Below are 19,233 nucleotides of genomic sequence, written 5' to 3' on the forward strand. Positions count from 1 at the left end.
TTTGTGTTCATGAGCATTTTAATAGGACAAAAGCAAGAAACATTGTTTACAGTAGCAGAGTCATCAGTTCTCAGGGCAAACACCTTTCTAAACAAAATGGTCTGAAAACAACTGTAGGCACTGCCTAATTGAAGATCTTATCAGCTAAAACAAACCAGCTTAAGGCAACAGCAATATAGGACTCCCCGTCACTCTGGCGAACAGAGCAGGTGTAAGTACTGAATGACCCACTCAAAAGAGCTTTTATACAAAAAAAAAAAAAACATCTGAACGTGGGCGGGGTACAGGCCTCAAATTTTCTTTACATCAAGATTGTGTCAAACGTTTAAGTGTGCACTGCATAGCAATGCCATCTTTGTCCCTGCATGGAAGAATCATGTCACACAGTGCCACATTTGGCAGTGCCACTCTGCTACTCACATTACGGGAGTTGAAAAGGAAAGCAAGTACCCACAGTTAACAGTAGTATTTGTACTTACATGGTATCAAATGGGAGTTATTTACATGTGGCTAAAAGATTTGAGGTTGTCCAAAAGATATGAAAAATGGAATGGAAAAAAAAAAAAGGTCATTTGTCAAGTAAGTACAAGATGGGGGAAACTGTGCAATATTTATCTGCCTTTACAGAGAAGCAGCAGTGGCAAACAATCCCTGCAATAGATTTTAATTTGTATACAAATTAAACAGATTTCCATTCCTCAAAGAACTCAGGTTCATAACTTAGCAAAACTCAAGACCTTAACAGTTTCTTTAAAAACAAAAATAAAAAGACACCTCTCAGTGATTCTGAGGAACTACCGTGGAAGCCATTTGTAAAATCCAGAAAAAAAGTTTCTCAGAGTCCTTTACAGTTTTGTCATTTACAGTTAACTTAAAAATGGTACGAGCCCAGGATCTGTCACTTTTGGCTCCATTAGTGGGTGTAAATACCTGTGTGGGTCAAATCGCTCCACCCTGGATCTCATGACCTCAAACCCCCCAAAAGAAATCCCTTTTACACCAAAGAAAGTCAATCATCCCAATCAGATCCACATCTTAGTAAAAGTCTTAGTCCTGCCAAAAGAGGTGCTGGTGTCACAAAGCCCCACTTGCAAGTTAAAGCCAAAAAAGGCAGACAGTTGACATATCTCCTGCCCTTCCCCCTTATCAGTGTGTGGGGTATCCTGTGGCGCCCATACCAGGCTGGTTGGCGAGCATACTCCCATTCAATCCCTGTGTGGGCTCCATAACCCCACCGTTACTGATGGCGCTCATGCCAGTCCACCCAGCATTGGCCGGTATGTGACTGCAAAAAGGAGGTAGAGACAAGACAGAGACAAAATGCCAGCAGGTTAGAAGAGATGAGGCGAAAAGGGTGCCAAGGGGATAATACACATTAGAGCTACGAGAATCTGGACAGGCTAATCTGAGGAAAGCATACAGATTATAGAGTTTGTAAAGCAGACAAAGCAAAAAAAAGATTAAAAACAGAGATTAGGGATGGCAAAGGTGTCATTTGATTAAAGTGTGGTGGACAAGCAGACAAAGAGCATACAAGCTAAGAGTGGCAAGCATTTTGGTTTCACCCATCCTGCTTGCCTGCCCACCCCCTTCCCAGGTGAGAACCAGCAAAGGGTACAAGTTACCACGTGCTTATCAATACTCTAAAAGATGAGTGTGCCTCATCTTCCTACAGTACAACTGGTCCGACCGGAACAAACATGATTGGATTTTCTGTCAATTCCAAGTCAGGGGAGGTCTGGCCTCCTGGCAGGAAATGTGATTTATCATACATTTGACAACAATGAATACAACTTCTCTGCTACTCTCAAATATATCAACGTCGCCCCTTTGTATCCATGTTCACCAAGAATTTAGACTGTGTATATTTGTACAATAAATTGCTGTTTTATTTGTGGAGATGGGGGTACACAAAATGTCACTGAACATTGACTGCGATCAGAATAGAACCTACAAACATTTCTGACATTCATATACAGTCTCAAAAGGTGCCTGTATTTATAGATGGGGGGGATGGAGGAAAAAGCGGGCAGGAGGACAATGGCTTAAGTGATGATTTAAAAAAAAAAAAAAAAAACATCCACACATTTTGAATAATATTAAAAAGGGAACACTAAATCATCACAGTTGAAAACCAAGGATAATGATCTGTGCAGTACCGGCGCTTGGTAGCAAATTAAAAAGTCAAATTGTGAACAGACGAGTTTACAGCAAGATAAGCCTTGGTGATCACACACACAAATAATTTCCCTTCCAAACCACCTTGCCTGATCATTTTCTATCTTGAGAATTTTCCGAGCGTCAGGTGTAGTGTATTGTAGCACCTGCAACTCTCAATTAGGATTATTGGAAGTTATTAGGTACCAGGATGAAGACCGAAGAGCCACGGTCAGTCAGAGGTTACACTGAGGTCATGGTTCTTTGTAATCCTCCGGATGTGGCGTTCATGGTCTTATGTGGCCGTCGTCTGTATAAGGTGTTCATTGACCGTGGAGGGACCAATGCCACAACCTCATGTTCCTCAAACTTGAAGCAAATGACGAACCTTTATAGTAGTGGCAATTCTGTTGCTTCCATACAATATTTTATATTCCATTCACAGGTGTGACTTGAGATCAGTGTACTTGGTTTCAGTTGACTGTTGGTGTCTTTTTTTTCTTGATGATCTACCTTTGAATATCTGTGAATATTCAGTTCAGTAACCTCTAAGGCCTTGTGAGATTAGGTTGTGAGCAGTGTATATAAACAGTCTACAATCCTTCAACGTAAATATAAAGCAGCCTTTAGGTATGGACAGTGAATGAAAGTCAAATTTTGAACTTAAATTCTTTAAAAGCACTTATTTTATTGTTCAGAAACTCTTTGACAACCGACCTTACAATTTAACTGGCAAAAACAGAATTGCAACATTGGAATAACCCCTTGCGCACATGAGGTGAAATGCTCTGGGATGACACACAGAAAACACAAAAATCTAACTTTGTCCATCTTGTCAAGATGGTCAAGGTGAAGGGCTGATGGGAAAGTAGGTGGATGTGGAGTTGAGCGAGACATAAGAGACAAGTTTCACAGCTCCCCTCCAGTAGCCAGAGTTGGCTTGTGATGCCACAATCTTGGTGGTGTTGGAGTAGAAGTAGGTGGTGAAGGAGGGGCCCTGTGCGTGGCGTGCTACTTACTTGAAGCCCTGCTGGTTCCAGGCCTGACCATAGACACCGTAGGTGGGAACCTGCCACCCATTTGGGACATACTGGTTGATCTGAGGCCCATTGCCATACCACTGACCCCACTGGTTGTAGGGCTGAGCTGCAGGGAAGCTAATCTTGTTCTGCTGAAGGGAAAAGAAGGACATGTACAGGACTAATAGCACGGCTAAATGCATAATATCACTTCAGTAGGGATATCTACTTTTGTATGAAGTTTTTGTGAGCACACAGTAGTCTGTGCATGGTCAGACATGACATTTTGGCAATGACAATTCGGGTTTAAATTTTCACCTCTGCCAAAGCTAGTAAGGCTAACCACCATTCGCATTTATCTCCAATTTATTTTTGTACACCCCGGCCCATGTAGACATATGAAGAAAGTAGCCAGGTTTACATGGAGACTTTTTTGTCTTTTGGAATGAAGCTCTCTGGTCACCTGTTTACATGTGATCTATTCCGATCAGCCGTTTACTTGCTCCACCCTGTTAATCAGATCAGGCGCGTTACAGCCATGTGACACACGGAGATCGATGTAAACATCACATGATCTAGCAAGATGGAGTTCATTCATCTATTCAACACGGTATTCGCAATGTTTTTAAACACTTTTATTAAAGCAGCATCTTGATAAAAACAAGTTATCAGTACTTTAAAACAAGTTCTCGCGTCGCAGACGAGCTCTCGTAAGACGTTGCCATCTTAAAGTGCGTATAAAACAACGTCACTACGCATTCACATCAAGAGAGAGCATGCGCAGACCGGGCGCAGCATGGCCATTCTGATTCAACTGTTTACATGGCGCTCGTTCGGCTTGGCAAAAGAAGTATGCACCCCTGTGAATCTTCCATTCAGATTCGGCCATTTTATTCCGATTAGAGGGTGTTTATATGGAGCATTTTCATTCCGATTGGTCATTCGGATCTTTTCCAATCGGAATACATGGCTCCGGCTGGCAGCTGGTGTTGCATTGTTTGCCGAACATTTAGCGTTACAGTCTAGCGACGGCAGCTGACGGCCAAGTCGAAAGTGTTCTTTGGAACACAAGATGAGACCGGCAGGTTTTGAAACAAACTTGCGCATCTCCCTCACTAAAAACAACATCTACGTTTAGGTCAATGCTGAGCTGTATTCTTAATCATTTGTTTTATTTGTTTCTATGCTTGTCCATCAAAATATGTTTTTTACAAGGGCTGTCAAAATTAAAGCACCAACTTTAGAGAATAATTTAAATTAAAGCGATTTTTTTTTTTAATTTTGTACTTTGCAGACTGCAAGCCTCAACTTTTTTTTGCCACACTTTGAATGTTACGCAGTTTATTTATTTTATTTTACCCTAGAGCCGATAGTCTTGTTACAGCTGACCAATGAAATTACCGAACACATCAGTGTGGACCAATAAAACTGTGCAAGTCCGTCCTCAAACGGAAGTCACTTATGTAGTCCAGTAGCAGGCTTGGATGATGCAAAAATGGCCGCACTCTTCGCATGCGGCCATTTTTACCAAAAATGGCTGCATGCGAAGAGTGAATGAAGCTTAAAGAGCAACGCTTACAAGAGCAACCATTGATGCCTGTGGAGCCTGACAGTATAGTGGTGCCAACAAATCCATTATTATGGTTGCACTTCTGAGTGTTGAAGAGGAAAGCTCAACCTCATCTGTAAATTTGCCTCGTGATGCAACTGAAACCAGCGACAATGAAAGAGACTTAGTAAGTGTGTACAAAGGAAAGAAAGTGTGCAGCAGGTGGAAGATAATGCAAGCAATTAATGGATTTTCTGGGAGGCTGCTCAATGTTCAGCATTATTCGGGAAAGAAAATACTGTGTTTAAGGTAAACTTTTAAAAATCAATTTGTGTGACCTCTTTCTTTGCAAACATCCCATGTTATAACTTGGAGACTCGCAACTATTAATACGGAGTGGCCAATGTACGTACAGATTTCTTTTTATGGCAAAATTTAGCTGTTGTGGCTTTTAATCAAGTACGCTTTGTGGTCCGGAAATTATGGTAACTCAGTTAACACAGTTTTATGTACTTCTTGTGGCGGCCTATAACCTCTGCTTATGTGTGCAGCCAAATTCTAAGGAGTCACCGACACCAAGGTGAACAAACACAGACTATAGGTAGTTTTATTTGCTTATTGGAGACATCTGAAGTAAATTGCACATAATGCAAAGCCAAGTTCTCATGAATGTATCTGTTATGGAGGACTCTGGAGGTGAAGTGCTAATTCCATGCTTTTTAGAAAATTCCACCAGGATCGCAGCCCTTTGTCACATTGCTAGTTAATGTGTGTGCACAATAGTATACAAGGTATAATACCAACTCTAACAACGTGGTCTATGTTACTGTAACTAAAGAAATATGCAGTTTCTTTTTCCAATTTTCTGAAAAATAAGAGTTTGAAGATGCAAGGATTCCGCTCAACTCACCCGTGAGCCTATGAGGATAAACGGTACAGAAAATGGAGTGGTGTACAACAGTACTGCATCATACTGAGGCCTATTTTTCCTACATAAAAATGTTCTGTTGTAATTAATGGAGGTAACAAAAAATATTAGATATTTACCTGAGGTACAGGCAGTTGCTGCACCGGGTTCATCATGTCAGGGTTCTCTTTACCCCAGTAGCACTTGACTATGTGGCCCTCTAATGCAGTCGCATTCACGGACACAATGGCATGGGCTGCTGACTCGTGGGAGTTGAATCTAGAGAAAAACAGTAATGCTTTAAAAAGCACACACACAAAATGAATGCAGAATGATAACAGAAGCACTGCCATAAAGTACCACCTAAACAAAGATCACAGTATTCCGCTTGATTGAATCTCTCAACTTGTGATACCGATTAATTGTAAGTCATTTTGGTACTGTTCACTGCGCTATGAAGGAGGCAAGTAAAGTGTTCATTTTATAGCAAATAGGAAAAAAAACAAGGAACATTTCATGTGTCTGGTACAGTATGTAGGCTGCATTCTTGTTGGATTTAATAAATTATTTTCCACATACCTTACAAATGAATAGCCTTTATCTGGGAAAACTCTGATTTCCATAATTTGCCCAAAAGGAGAGAAGGTCTGTCTCATTAGTTGTTCTGGAAGTCATAAAGCAAATATAACTATCATCAAGATATGATAAAGAGTAACAATATGAATTAATAATAATTAAACCAACACATTTTCCACAGAAGCATATGAAACCACACATTTATAAATAAAACATAACTTTATATCAAACAATACTCAACAGAAACGAGTACAGACCCATTCAAAAGTTTTAGTTTTTTAGTAAGCAATTTTCTGATTTTTGATAATTATACAAACCTGCAGATGATTTTTTGTGAATTACATTTCAAACGTATCTGTGCTAGACTTTCATTGGTCTACCATCAATCCATAGGATTACATGATTCTTTGAGGAGTATTTCCCCCATTGGATTGACTGGGCCAAACCAGAGGTAAGGGCTTTTTGGCAGTGACTTATCATTGGGTTAGTGCAAAAACAACTCTCAACATGTGTTGGGGTGTTGAGCAATATGGTGTGCATCCTTTTCTGGGCTTCCAACCTGCCATACCACCCCAAAAAATAGGCTTCTAGGGATCGAAGTTAACACACAGTCACACACGCGGACACACATGAACGCGCCTGTATATATCACAATGTTCATACATTTTTTGCAAATTGTAAATAGATTCTTGGACATGAATTGTTTTTGCCATCAAAATTGCTCTTTTAGAATTGTTTTTTTTTTTTTTTTTAGAAGAAAAGTACTGTTTATATATCTGAGGTGCCATAAAAGCAAAAAGCATTGGTGTCAAAGTTGAAGTTTTACTTGAAATGAGTCTTTTCACAAAACCCCAGATTTCTCAGTTTTTATCCCCCCCCAGAAACAGGATTTTCATTGAATCTTGCCTATGTTCTACTGCAGTTTACTCAAGAATGACAAAGGCTAGAAATAAACTTTTTTCATATGTTTCTTTGGTAGGTCCCATGTCTATATAGCCATAAAACACAATAGTCTGTGGGCCTTCAAAGATGTGTCACAATCCTCGAAAATGGCTGGCATTGAGGGGCTTAGCTGCGCTACGAATGGCTGGCATTAAATGAGTTAATGGGGAAATCAACCCAAACACATTTTGTTTTTCATGAATATGTTCCCAGCAGGCCCATTAGTTGAAACACAGCATTCTGATTAATATTGCGTTTGTGGAATATGAGTTAAGCAGCAAAATCCACCCGTTTAGCCATCTCAGGGGACGGCCATTTTGTTACTTCTCCCGACTGAAAATGACATCACAAGTGCTCAGGGATCAGGTAACGACCAATCACGGCTCAGCTTCAGAAAACGGGTGAGTCGTGATTGGTCGTTACCTGAGCAGTTGTGATGTAATTTTCAGTCAACAGAAGTGACAAAATGGCCACCCGCCCAGGAGATGGCTAAAACGGGTTCATTAATTCTTATTCCACAAACGCCATATTTATCAGAATGCCTTGTTTCAACTCGTGGGTTTGCGTAGAACATATTCTTGAAGAAAATATGTTTGGGTTGACTTTAAGCAAGTCTCTTAGCCAATTAAATGCATCAGAATATACACCTGACGGTGTTGTGAGCCCTCGGAGAAAGTCCAGGAATATTTTTGAGCACTAATGGCGGATGCAGATGATCGCGGGAGCTCTGAAATAAGTCCTGGCAGAGATATAGAGATATACTTGAGATGTTTAAATCTGTTTAAAAAGTAGCTGCAATGCAATGCAAAAAAAAATAATAAAAAATAAATAAAAACCCTTGATCACAGCAGCTGCCTCCTTTCCACCAAGAATGAAAAAGATCCTAAGTAAAACATAAGCCCATGTGTCTCACTAAATGCAAAAAAAGACTCAGTTCAATGCAACAAGTTAGTTAGGGGGTACTTGGCTGAAAAAAATATTTCACAGGGGGTACATCAATGAAAAAAGGTTGACAACGACAGATATGACGCGCTTGTGGACTTTGAACCAGTGGAACGTGATATATGGTTAAGATGTATGTTTGTAGAAAATGACAATATTGACGGCTTTGTAACAGAAAAGATGGCAATTACCACTCGATTTTTTTAAATTAAAAATAGTTCTTCTGCAATTACACAATTTTTTACATTTTTGATTGAAACTCCAAATAATTAACTCAGACCTGTGTGAAAGCCACATCCAAGATCTCAAATTCTTCTGGAATTATGTTTCTGCTATGTATCTGCTACAGGGGCTGAGATATCAATTATTTTAGAGGTGTTGCATTTCTGGGAAAACTTCAGCTTTTAAAGGGTGATTTTAAGGTTGCCCTTAGGTTTAAGAGATGTTTCGCCAGGCGCAGACAAACAAACAAGGCTTGTGATTATGTTGGATGGGTAGACTTTTTCATTAAAATTGCTGGAGGAATTTTCACCTGTCAGTCCTGTGCTGACGCCACCACAGTAGACAGTGCAATTACTGGGGCTGGACTGATTCACGACGTCATCAAAAGACAGGTGCTTGGAGTTACCTGCTGAGAGGAAACAGACAATACTGCTGTTAATGCATGACGCATCGAATATGAGCGAGCAAAAGGTGTGCATTCATAACCACACACTTTCATAGGTGGTTTTTGGCGCAGGGGGCTTTCTTGTGGCCCAGTTAGTTCGGATTTGCCTGCCTCCTAACCACTGGCCCCCCATCTGCTGAATGGCGTTCTCTGCTTCCTACAGTAAAAGAAAATGGAAAAAGAATGTTGCCATTTCACATTTCAATAGGCTGCAAACAGAACAAAAAACAACATACAGGCTAGAGGTGTTTGTACAACTACAGTGAGTTACGCAAGCAGTGTTACCTTTTGCCAACCACAATAACTGTTTTGTACACAATAAAAGAATTTGCAAAATTGACAATACCACGATTGACACATGCATTGATATAAGTCAACACACCCCTTTTCAAATAAGAAAACAAAAAATAAGACCAAGATAAAGAATTTTAAAATGGTATCCACCATTGACCTATAACTTGTAAAAGCTAATACAAAAATATTTTAGAGAGGGCAAATAAAAACCGGGATGGCCATGTATTCACTAACAAGTTCATTTTCTATATTTTTTGATCAGGAAAATTAAAAGAGTTGCCATTTTCTATTTTATCCATTCATTTTGGAGAAATTAGTAAATAAGTAACTCCATGAATAACGCCCCTTAATGAGAATGGCCACACCCCCTAGCGTCCTATCCATGTTCGGCCGGAGTCACGCGAGGAACCGATTCCAAACTCTCCATTGGAAATCATTGTACTTTTATTGCTTATAATGTCCAAAAACGGCGATCAATTGGCACCGAGATTTATGTGGACATCTCTACTAATGCCCATTTCAACATATCAAAAGGATTAACCTCTATACAAAATAGTGTACTGTTGCTTTAAGACACTGGCTGGGGTCTTGCATCAGCCACATGTACAGAGCTGAGGGGGGGAACTGAACAAAAAGATAATTACGACCGAATACATAAATACTTTTGGAGAATTGGAAACATTTTACACTGTCTGGGATAAATAAAAGACTTATTTAATCGATCTACAACCGTTTTGGTGAGTTTAAAGTTATCTTACCGTAACTTTCTTGTATGCTACATGTGTAAATGTTAGCTAAATGTTACCATCGTAGCTCGGTGGAAATGATGTGTACTAAGAGCACAATTAATTTCTTCCAAAAATGCGACTTATACTCCAGTGCGACTTATGTTTTTTTCTTCTTATGCATTTTATGGCTGGTGCGACTTGTACTCTGGAGCGACTTATAGTCCAGAAAATACGGTACTTGCACGGTTGGTGTGTGTGTGTGTGTGTACAATAATAAATGCGAATCCGCAGGTTTTTTTATTTCAGTAATATTGAATGACTTTTTAGCCTTAGCAATGCGGTTAGCCGCCAAAGTCCTAACATTTTTTGACGAATCAGTTAAAAAATGTATGCCTGTATGTACAGAATGTATGTACGAAACATTGTTTGCCTATTTTTAACCAAAACCTTTTTGAATTTTCATCGACTAAATTTACGAAAACTAGACTAAAACATTTTGGGGAAGTTTCTGTTGACTAAAACTATCACTAATAGGAATGACTAAATGTGACGAAAACTAATAAGCATTTTCGTCCAAAAGACTAAGAATAAATTTCAAATGCCTGCCAAAAACAAGACTGCTACAAAAGACTACAGAATTATGCAACGCTGAGACATCAGCCGGTGGCGATAAAGCACTGATCATTTTTCCCCCATTTATAATATTGTCATTTCAATATTATTGAAAAATATCACAATCTAATTTTGGGGCTGTACCGCCCACACCGAATGCACATCACCAAACAATTATTTGAAGGTTAAATACAACAACTTACCCATTTGTTGAAGAAAGAAACAAATCCATAGCCTTTAGATTTCCCCGTTGCCATATCTTTGACAACGCGTGCATCTCTGCAGACAAAGACCAACCTCAGAAACATGAATGCTCAGACACATCAAGACTAAACCCAATTAGCTCTTATTGCTCAGAGATCGATGAGGAAATAACCTGATCTCTCTTAAGCATCTACCTGTAATTTCTGCCATCGCCAATAGTTTAATGTAATCATGTCATTAAATATTACTTACGATATTCTACCAAAGGGTCCAAAGGCAGCTTTGACGTCTTCTGTAGATATTTCTGGACTGAGGTCTCCAACAAAGACATGAAAATGATCTTTGGGAAGAACACAATCAGAAATGTACATGTTCAAAATGAATAATTCGCTGATATAGACTGGAATAGTATATATTAGGCCTGCACGATATGTCGTTTGATCATCGCGATTGCGATGTGCGCATGCGCGATAGTCACAACGTAGGACGTGCGATATTTTCGCTTTTTTTTCTTAGAACAAAACAATTACAGACGCCTTTGCTCGCATAACACCTTATGATAACAAACAGCATCAACAAATCACTGATGCAACAACTTTTCACCTTTTCACCATTTTTGTTCTAAATTGTTTACAACTTCAGTGCAGTTTCACAAATGTTTTTTTTATCTTAATGTTATATTTTTGTAAACAACTCAGGCGCTACAAATGCTTTTTAATTTTTGTTATATTTTATAATTTAAAAGCAGCAAGCTTTGAGACAGAGCCTCACCGTTGTTGCTGCAACACAAGGTAATAGAACAAACCTGTCCGACCATTTGAATCGCCATCACAAGTATGACCAGTTTAAACTAAGAAGTGGGAGCCTAATTACCACCAGTAAAAAAAATAAAATAAAAAAAATGTTTCTTTGGAAGAAGCCCATTCCCGTCAGTAATTTTTATTTTTTTTTGCCAGTGTATTTTTTTTTTTTTTAATCCCGCTGGTATAAAAAAAAAAACTTTCACGTGCAAGCCCCATCCACGGGCAATCACCGTTTGAGCTACAGAAAGTCGCACTCAAAGGGCATGCAAATGTTTACTCTATGAAGGTATTATTGTATACTCGTATTTGACAAAGTGTGTTAAAATGGTGTGAGTTGTGGTTTTATAGACCTTTATGCGATATAGCCCATTACGTTGAAGCAAAGGGTTGCACGCACTAGGTGGGCATACCCACGGACCTACCCCCCCCTTTTTCTCCACTGGTGGAAAGGGCCTTCTGCAAAATAAAAAAAATATATATATATCCATTGGCGGAAACAGGGCTTCTAAAATTAAAAAAAAAAAAAAAAAAAACATACTGGCTGGAATGGGCTTCTTCCAGAGAAAAAAAATATGTATTTTTTCCTGGCGGGAATGGGCTTCTTCCAAAAATTTTTTGTTTTTTTTTTACTGGCGGGAATGGGCTTCTTCCAAAGAATTTTTTTTTTTTTTTTTTACTGGCGGGAATGGGCTTCCATAAGGAGGTGAAACTTCATCTACACAAAAAACAATTACAGACGCCTTTGCTCGCATAACACCTTATGATAACAAACAGCATCAACAAATCACTGATGCAACAACTTTTCACCTTTTCACCATTTTTGTTCTAAATTGTTTACAACTTCAGTGCAGTTTCACAAATGTTTTTTTTATCTTAATGTTATATTTTTGTAAACAACTCAGGCGCTACAAATGCTTTTTAATTTTTGTTATATTTTATAATTTAGTTTAAAGAGCTTTATAACTGCTGCTGCTGCTTTAGAGGTTTTTTATTTTCTTCAATTTTTTTAAATGACTCCAGGAACTAGTGCACCTGCTCTTTTACTTATTTTTGGCTTAAAATATGTTCAATATTTTGCTGCTGTTTACATTGAAGTGTAAAATACTACTAATAATAATTATCTATTATGTTACAGATACATGGCCTCCGTGATCATCATTCACAGATGAACCCTAAATGATATTATATGAATACAATGGTGTCATGGTGAGTTAACCAAATTATTCTCAAACTAAGATATTCAATTAATTTGGTGAAAATTCTTCATTTTTAAGATCGCAATATATATTGCAAACCCCCCAAAAATCGCGATGTCAGTTTTTTCCAATATCGTGCAGCCCTAGTATATATGGAATGCCATTTAGTTTCAATTGCCATGGCTATGAAAGAGCCCCTTCTTCCCTGAACCAATTTATACTAGAAGAAAATTGGTGAATGTTAATTTTAACACAGAAACAATACATTGAAAAAATATATTAAAAACACAAGTATGCAGGGTGACCCCCAAAAATTGAGCCTCAGCTTTCAATAGACATCTTAAATTTCTTTTTTTACGGAATGAAATGCAACTTGAGGTATAACTAGTTTATTGTGTTTAGAGCATCACATTGAAACATTATGCTCATTGGCCTTTTCTTCAGAAATCCATTTCAAATTTCTATTGGGGCCACAATGTATTTGGGTTGGATTCTTTGGTCAACTGCCATTGCACAACCATGATATGCGACAATGGCTACGTTTACATGCAGCCAATAAACCTTTTAAAACCCTAATATTGGCAGTATTTCAGTTTTTAACTCATTCAGTAGCAGACATCATCACAGCCTCTTTTACCCTAACGTTTGAAAAAATTTGAAAAAACAAATTCCTGGGATTGAATGTCTGGACTGTGAAAAGACAAATACTGTATGTCTTTGGGATTAAATGAGTTGAAAGCCATGTAAACGCATGCAATAACCCAAATATGCCCTTATTCGGGTTTTAAAAATTCTGACTATCATGCCTGGGTTACTCCCTTTCCAACCCAAATATGCGTGCACATATACAGCAATCGGAATATCCTGATTGTGATGTTCAACCGCAAGGAATCTTGGTCTTTGTAGTACAGGAAGTGCTCCTCGTCGTAGTGAGCCTAACTTGAATTCAAAGATTCCTTTGCGGCGTTTTCACAGTATTTTCTGTCTCCACGGCAAAAATGACAGTGTGTGTGTGTGTGTATATAGACACATACAGTATATAGGTGTGTATAAGTTCGTATGTCTGGCACGCAACTCACCGGAAATGCACGAGCCGAGAGGTAAACAATCATGACGAAACTCAGAGGTGTAAACCCCTCACCCCCGTTGCCGCGGCCCGGTGGTTGGGGACCCCTGATGTAAAAGACCTTTAAGTGCAATTTAAGGCACCTTCCTTTAAAAATGAACAGCGCAGGGATTTTCGTGAAAAATGACGTGATCGGAACATTCGATCAAAGCCCTTTATTGCCGATCAAAACATCCGATCACCTGCAGCTCATTCTTTCCAGCCTACAGCCGTGTTGTGTCCCTCCCCCTCTGCTCGCTGCGGAGGCGAGGCTGCTACGTTCACACCAACTGCGGCGAGGGCCGCTTTCCAATTGGAGTCAATGTAGTTCTCGCTGGCGGGCGCGGTTGCTGCGGCGCGGCATGAATGATGCTTTTGGAGCAGTGGGATGTCTCGTATTAAACAAATCAACTTTTTTGCCATTCCGCCTCGTGACAGCCAACCAGCATCGGGCATACTACGTGACTACGTCTCACACACAGCCATACAAAGCCAGAGCTCGAAGGTCCCCCGTACACTGCGGTGTGTCACACACAGCCAAACAGAGCAACTGTAAAAACTGTTAAAATGTTTTTTTGTTTTTTTTTAAAAGCCGCAGAGTGAACAGGACGCTGTTTGGCTGCGTGTGACGTAGATGCCCGATGCTGATTGGCTGCCGAGACGAAATGGCAAAAAAGTTGATTTGTTTAATACGCGACGACGTCCCACCGCTCCAAAAGCATCATTCATGCCGCGCCGCAGCAACCGCGCTAGCTACACTGACTCCAATTGAAACGCGCCGCCAGAAACGCTCCCTTTTTTTTAGCTCTTTTTTCTGGGCGAAAGAATTTTTAGCTATTCAAACCCGAGTTGAATAAGATGCGTATTTTTGAATGATATGAACACATTAGAAAGTTATCCAGAAACTTACTTGAATACAAACTTAAAAATTAACTTATCAAAATAAATATCTCTCAAACAGAAACCTTTCCTGTTTAACTCATGAACATTCATCCTGTAACTTATGAACAGTTCAATGCCACATTATGTGGAGCCTATTTTTCCATTTATACTTCCTCAGAGATCTTGCTGCAGTAAGGCAGCATTGTCTTTGGCAACTGCAGAGTAAAACACTGAGCAAGACGTCATAGTTGAGGCTCACAATGAGCTCACCTTTAATCAGTTAGGCAGAACATTTCTTTCGCACATCTGGCGTTGCCTGGTGGACAATAAATTTGTCTAGGGTTCCCCTAGTTTTGTTGTCCGTATGTCTCCACCACTGAAAGCATGTTTGTTTGAGGTCAGTCAGTCCAACATGGACTATGGAAGAAGTGCGTGGGCAAGCAGTGCAGTGCACTTGATAGATATTTTCTCTCACTTTTTCGACCCATGTGTTTTCTGCTTTCGAGTCCTCTGTATTTTTGCAATCATTTCTGCTGAGGAGTAGTGCTTCTGCCGGTCGCATTGCTGCTCGAAGGTGTGTCACCGTGTCATTCACTCTGCTTTGTTTGTCTTCCGCTATCAAGTTTGGCGACATTACTTCGACCAATAAGATAAGCGGATTCGGTATAGTCATACTCGTGTATGAATATGCTGTCAGCTCATTGGTCATAGAGCAGAGAAGGTCCTAGGACCATTACCGTAAGTTGTCATATAAAGGCAACTGTTGTTAATTAATTCCATTGACATTTTACGGACTATTTTTGAGTCACGATATTACGGGACAAAGTGCGTCCCTTTACAATTCAATACGGGACGCATACTTATATTTCTAAATACGGGACGATTCCGTTTTTAGGGGGACGGTTGGCAACCCTAGACTATGGTGAGTTTACGAGGCTCACTGCATTGAACAAAGTCAAGGCGAGCAGACAGCGTAGGGCACGCATGTTGCAGCTTGTTATGCATGATGCGTTACTGTCACAGCGCAGTACAGTCACCATAAATAAATGGAAAAATATATTACATGTGATCGGAATCGGTATCGACCGATCCCACTCACGCATGATCGGTATCGGTGTCATAAAATCTGATTGGAACATCCCTACTTCTAAGGCTATTGCATTGGCAGCAGTGACTTAATGTATTATTTGGTAAGCTTTATTTTGAAGTTAGCCTTTTCGGAGGCTGTGTGTTCATTGAGTATGTTTGCAAAACGCTCTCGTACATGCGACTGATCTTGAAGGTTTTCAACTTCCTCTGCTGAATGCGGACTAATCACGTTGCCTTAATGGGAATGCGCACAGTTTTGTTTCACCAACCATTCTGCAGATCGTTCCCGTCCCGAGCAGTGATGCTTCATCCTTACGATTACGGATCAAAGATGATTCATTGCACTGCACCACTAGTGTGTACAGGTACGCATGTGAAATTGCCACCAAATTTCAAACAAGTGCAGCCAAGTCATTACTTGGTTCAAGCAAGCCAGAAGTCTTGCTCAGTCACAACAAATAGTGATAAAATGTTTTTTTTCCCACTAATCCTTACTCAACAGTACATTTACACCTTAAAAAGGTGATTAAGCAACAAATACATGACGATTGACTGAATTGATTGCATTGAATTACTTTGAAGTTGCATGACAACTCCATTGAATTCAACTTTTATTCCTAACCGAACTATACAATTGCAAAAATGCTATCTTTTTTTTTTTCACCATTACTGTGACCTACTATAACTTAAACAACCTTCAGGTTGGGAGACAAACACTCTAGCACCTGAGCCATGTATAACTCAAGCTGTACCTTACTTACTAGGTGTGGAAAGCACTTTTGTTAACGACTTGACGTGATTTTTAAAACCTGTGATCATAATGCAAATTGGTCCAATACAGCAAGCCTATATAATGCTTCTGGCACATCTTCAAGCAGCGACTACTTTCCACTCGTCATGCAGGCAAACGTCACCACACATTTTTTCACCCCACAACTGACTCCTAGCAATGCCGCTTCGCTTCTTTTGCGTTCAGTGGTTGGCGTCTATGGCTACGTTTACATGTAGTCAATATTCGGTTTAAGGTCCAAATTTGGATTTCTGAACTAGTCGGAAACACCCGTTTACATTTCTGAGTGGACAGAGGTACTCCCATATTTGAAAAACCCGATTGAAACGGCAACGAACGGATGTCATGACGCAAATAGACGTTATTTCCGCTTCTTACTTTCTACTGTCAATAAACATTCATGTCACTCACCACAGGAGTGAAAAGTCAGTTTGCTTCGCGTTCGAAAAGTGTGCCACTGTGTTGCGTTTCTGAGTTCCGCCATAATTGTTTACCTCTGCTTGTGTATTTCCGGCGAGTTGCGCACCAGATGTACGGACTTATACAGATGAATATAAGTGTCTAACTGTCACACGCAGTTTCATTTTTGCATATAAATACAGAAAATACTGCAAAAACGCTGCAAAGAAATCACTTGCTGTACTAAGACCAAGATGTCTGGCGGATAGAGCAAGAGCAGGCACAGAGAACAAATCGATGCCCCGTTTGAATAAGGTAACCCAATCACGTTTACATGGCCCAATAGTCGGGTTAGAAAATAAGTAACCCAGGCAAGATATTCTGAATTTTAAAAAACAGAGTAAGGACATATTCGGGCCATCGCCTGCTTTTACATGGCTTTCAAAAACCCAAATACTGCCAATATTTGGGTTGCAAAGGATTTATTGACTGTATTTTCCATCCTTTCTTTAAAGGCAAACTATGTTATATGCAGATTTCCAACAAGTCATATAGGTCAAGTCAAAGTCATGTCAAGTCTTTCCCAAGTTTTGGAAAGCAAGTTGCAAGTCCTAAAAATGGCAACAAGTCTGGCTCGAGTCAAGTCCAGTCCCCCATGTCTGATCTGTGGCACCTTGAAATCTTTACAGTGATGTTGACACAAATTTTTGAACAAGTTGAAAATAAAACTATACATCAGATAAGCGGTTCGAAAAATGAATGCATGGATGTTCTGTACACAGAAAAAACACCCACTGAATAACCTGTACTTACTACTCGTGTCTTTTTTCTGGCTTGTTGGTGTAGTGGCCCAGTTGACTTTGACTTCCTGCAGAGAGACAAATAAAAGGCCAGGTGGGGTGGGATTTACAACAAGAGACCTGTGATGGGATCACATCAGTTGACCTGTTGCCATTCTGACCAATAAGTAGACATTGCTTGACCACACCAATTATGTGACCTGTGCTTTAAAGCCTTCAAGGTTTTTGATCGCTGAATTTTATAGTCATGACAGCAATAAAATACAGAAAACCTGAAACTGTTTGAATCTTGGTCTGCATTGTATGATTGATTTGTTTGTTTATTTATTTTTAATAGTGCCATCAAGAAGGTGCCTACAAAACATTGGTTCATTGATTCAAGAACCATGATCGAACTGATATCTAGTAAAATCATGGACATAAAACCATTAGGAGGTACAAACATCTTCCAAAGAAGAACTGTGAATGCCTTCATTGTTAACATCTATGAAAAATGAAGATTTTCCAAAGACTGAACCAGGAAAGCATCACGGTGGTCGACTGGTTAGCACATCTGCCTCACAGTTCTGAGGTCATGGGTTCAAACCCGAGCTCTGGCCTTCCTGTGTGGCGTTTGCATGTTCTCCCCAAGCCTTGCGTGGGATTTCTTCGGGTTCTCCAGTTTCCTCCCGCATTCCATAAACATGGTAGGTTAATTGAAGACTCTAAATTGTCTGTAGGTATAAATGTGAATGCGAATGGTTGTTTGTCTATATGTGCCCTGCGAGTGTCAGGCAACAGGTTCAGGGTGCACCATGCCTCTCGCCCAGTCAGCTAGGACTGGCTCCAGCACACCTGCGATCCTCGTGAGGATAAGGAGTATTGCGAATAAATGGCTGGGTGAACGCAGAAAGTCAGATGCAAATATGACTTTGACTAGTATGAGTTGACCAGTTCTGTTCACTCATGATAGATTTATAACTCGAGGAAATCAACAAAACGATAAGGCATCAACTGCTCTCGTAGCCGGACTACAGGCATTTTGGCTCAGTGATAAACCAATATCGATATGTATCAGGACAGACTCATCATTAAATACAAAATACGTTCGATAAAATGTTTGACAGAAAATAAATCTGAACGCAAACCTGGATCCTGAACTGCAAGGCATTCTGCGTGTAGCAGGCTGAAGCTACACTATGGCACTTGATGCGTGCCACAATTACAAGCATCTGAGATGAAATCTGAAGCAAAAAAGTGTGTTTTGAGCACATGACAACTGTTCTTGTGAGCCTAGTTCACCAAATGCTTGTCCAAGAACCCAACAAATGGGCCGCACACACTTACACAGGCCGACTGAAAGAGTGACTTAACTGCAAAAATAAAGGACCAGTCGCCTCAGATCAACACTTAGAACAAGATTATACTGTGCAAGCAAACATGCTTAAACACCTGGGGCTGGCTACAAGGTGTAGAAGTAAGTGAGTTGCCTGTCTGTGAAGTGCGAGATCTTGTGTTAGCTGGGCAGCTAGCCATCCAACCATCAGCAAATGCGATGAAGCCACAGGCAAGTAAGTAAAACAAAGTTTCTTA

General features: G+C 39.9%; 1 protein-coding gene across 5 annotated transcripts in view; it reads right to left on the minus strand.

Annotated features, from left to right (window-relative positions):
• LOC147147817 (cytotoxic granule associated RNA binding protein TIA1-like) overlaps positions 1-19,233 on the minus strand; it is a 26,109-nt gene continuing 6,876 nt past the window's right edge. For 2 of the 5 annotated variants that reach the window (XM_086030104.1, XM_086030103.1), the window contains 9 exons: positions 17,675-17,729; positions 10,850-10,937; positions 10,597-10,672; positions 8,808-8,916; positions 8,625-8,723; positions 6,212-6,296; positions 5,773-5,911; positions 3,177-3,328; positions 1-1,285 (listed from right to left, as the gene is read on the minus strand). In XM_086030104.1, the coding sequence (XP_085886230.1) occupies positions 1,147-1,285; positions 3,177-3,328; positions 5,773-5,911; positions 6,212-6,296; positions 8,625-8,723; positions 8,808-8,916; positions 10,597-10,672; positions 10,850-10,937; positions 17,675-17,729 (942 nt within the window). In that variant the 3' untranslated portion in view covers positions 1-1,146. The remainder of the gene's footprint in view (positions 1,286-3,176; positions 3,329-5,772; positions 5,912-6,211; positions 6,297-8,624; positions 8,724-8,807; positions 8,917-10,596; positions 10,673-10,849; positions 10,938-17,674; positions 17,730-19,233) is intronic. The other 3 variants (XM_086030108.1, XM_086030107.1, XM_086030105.1) reach the window with 3 other exon arrangements.

This window comes from Filicampus tigris, chromosome 5 (genome assembly GCF_054856515.1).
Source record: "Filicampus tigris isolate MCC_2025a chromosome 5, RoL_Ftig_1.0, whole genome shotgun sequence".
Classification (NCBI taxonomy): domain Eukaryota; kingdom Metazoa; phylum Chordata; class Actinopteri; order Syngnathiformes; family Syngnathidae; genus Filicampus; species Filicampus tigris.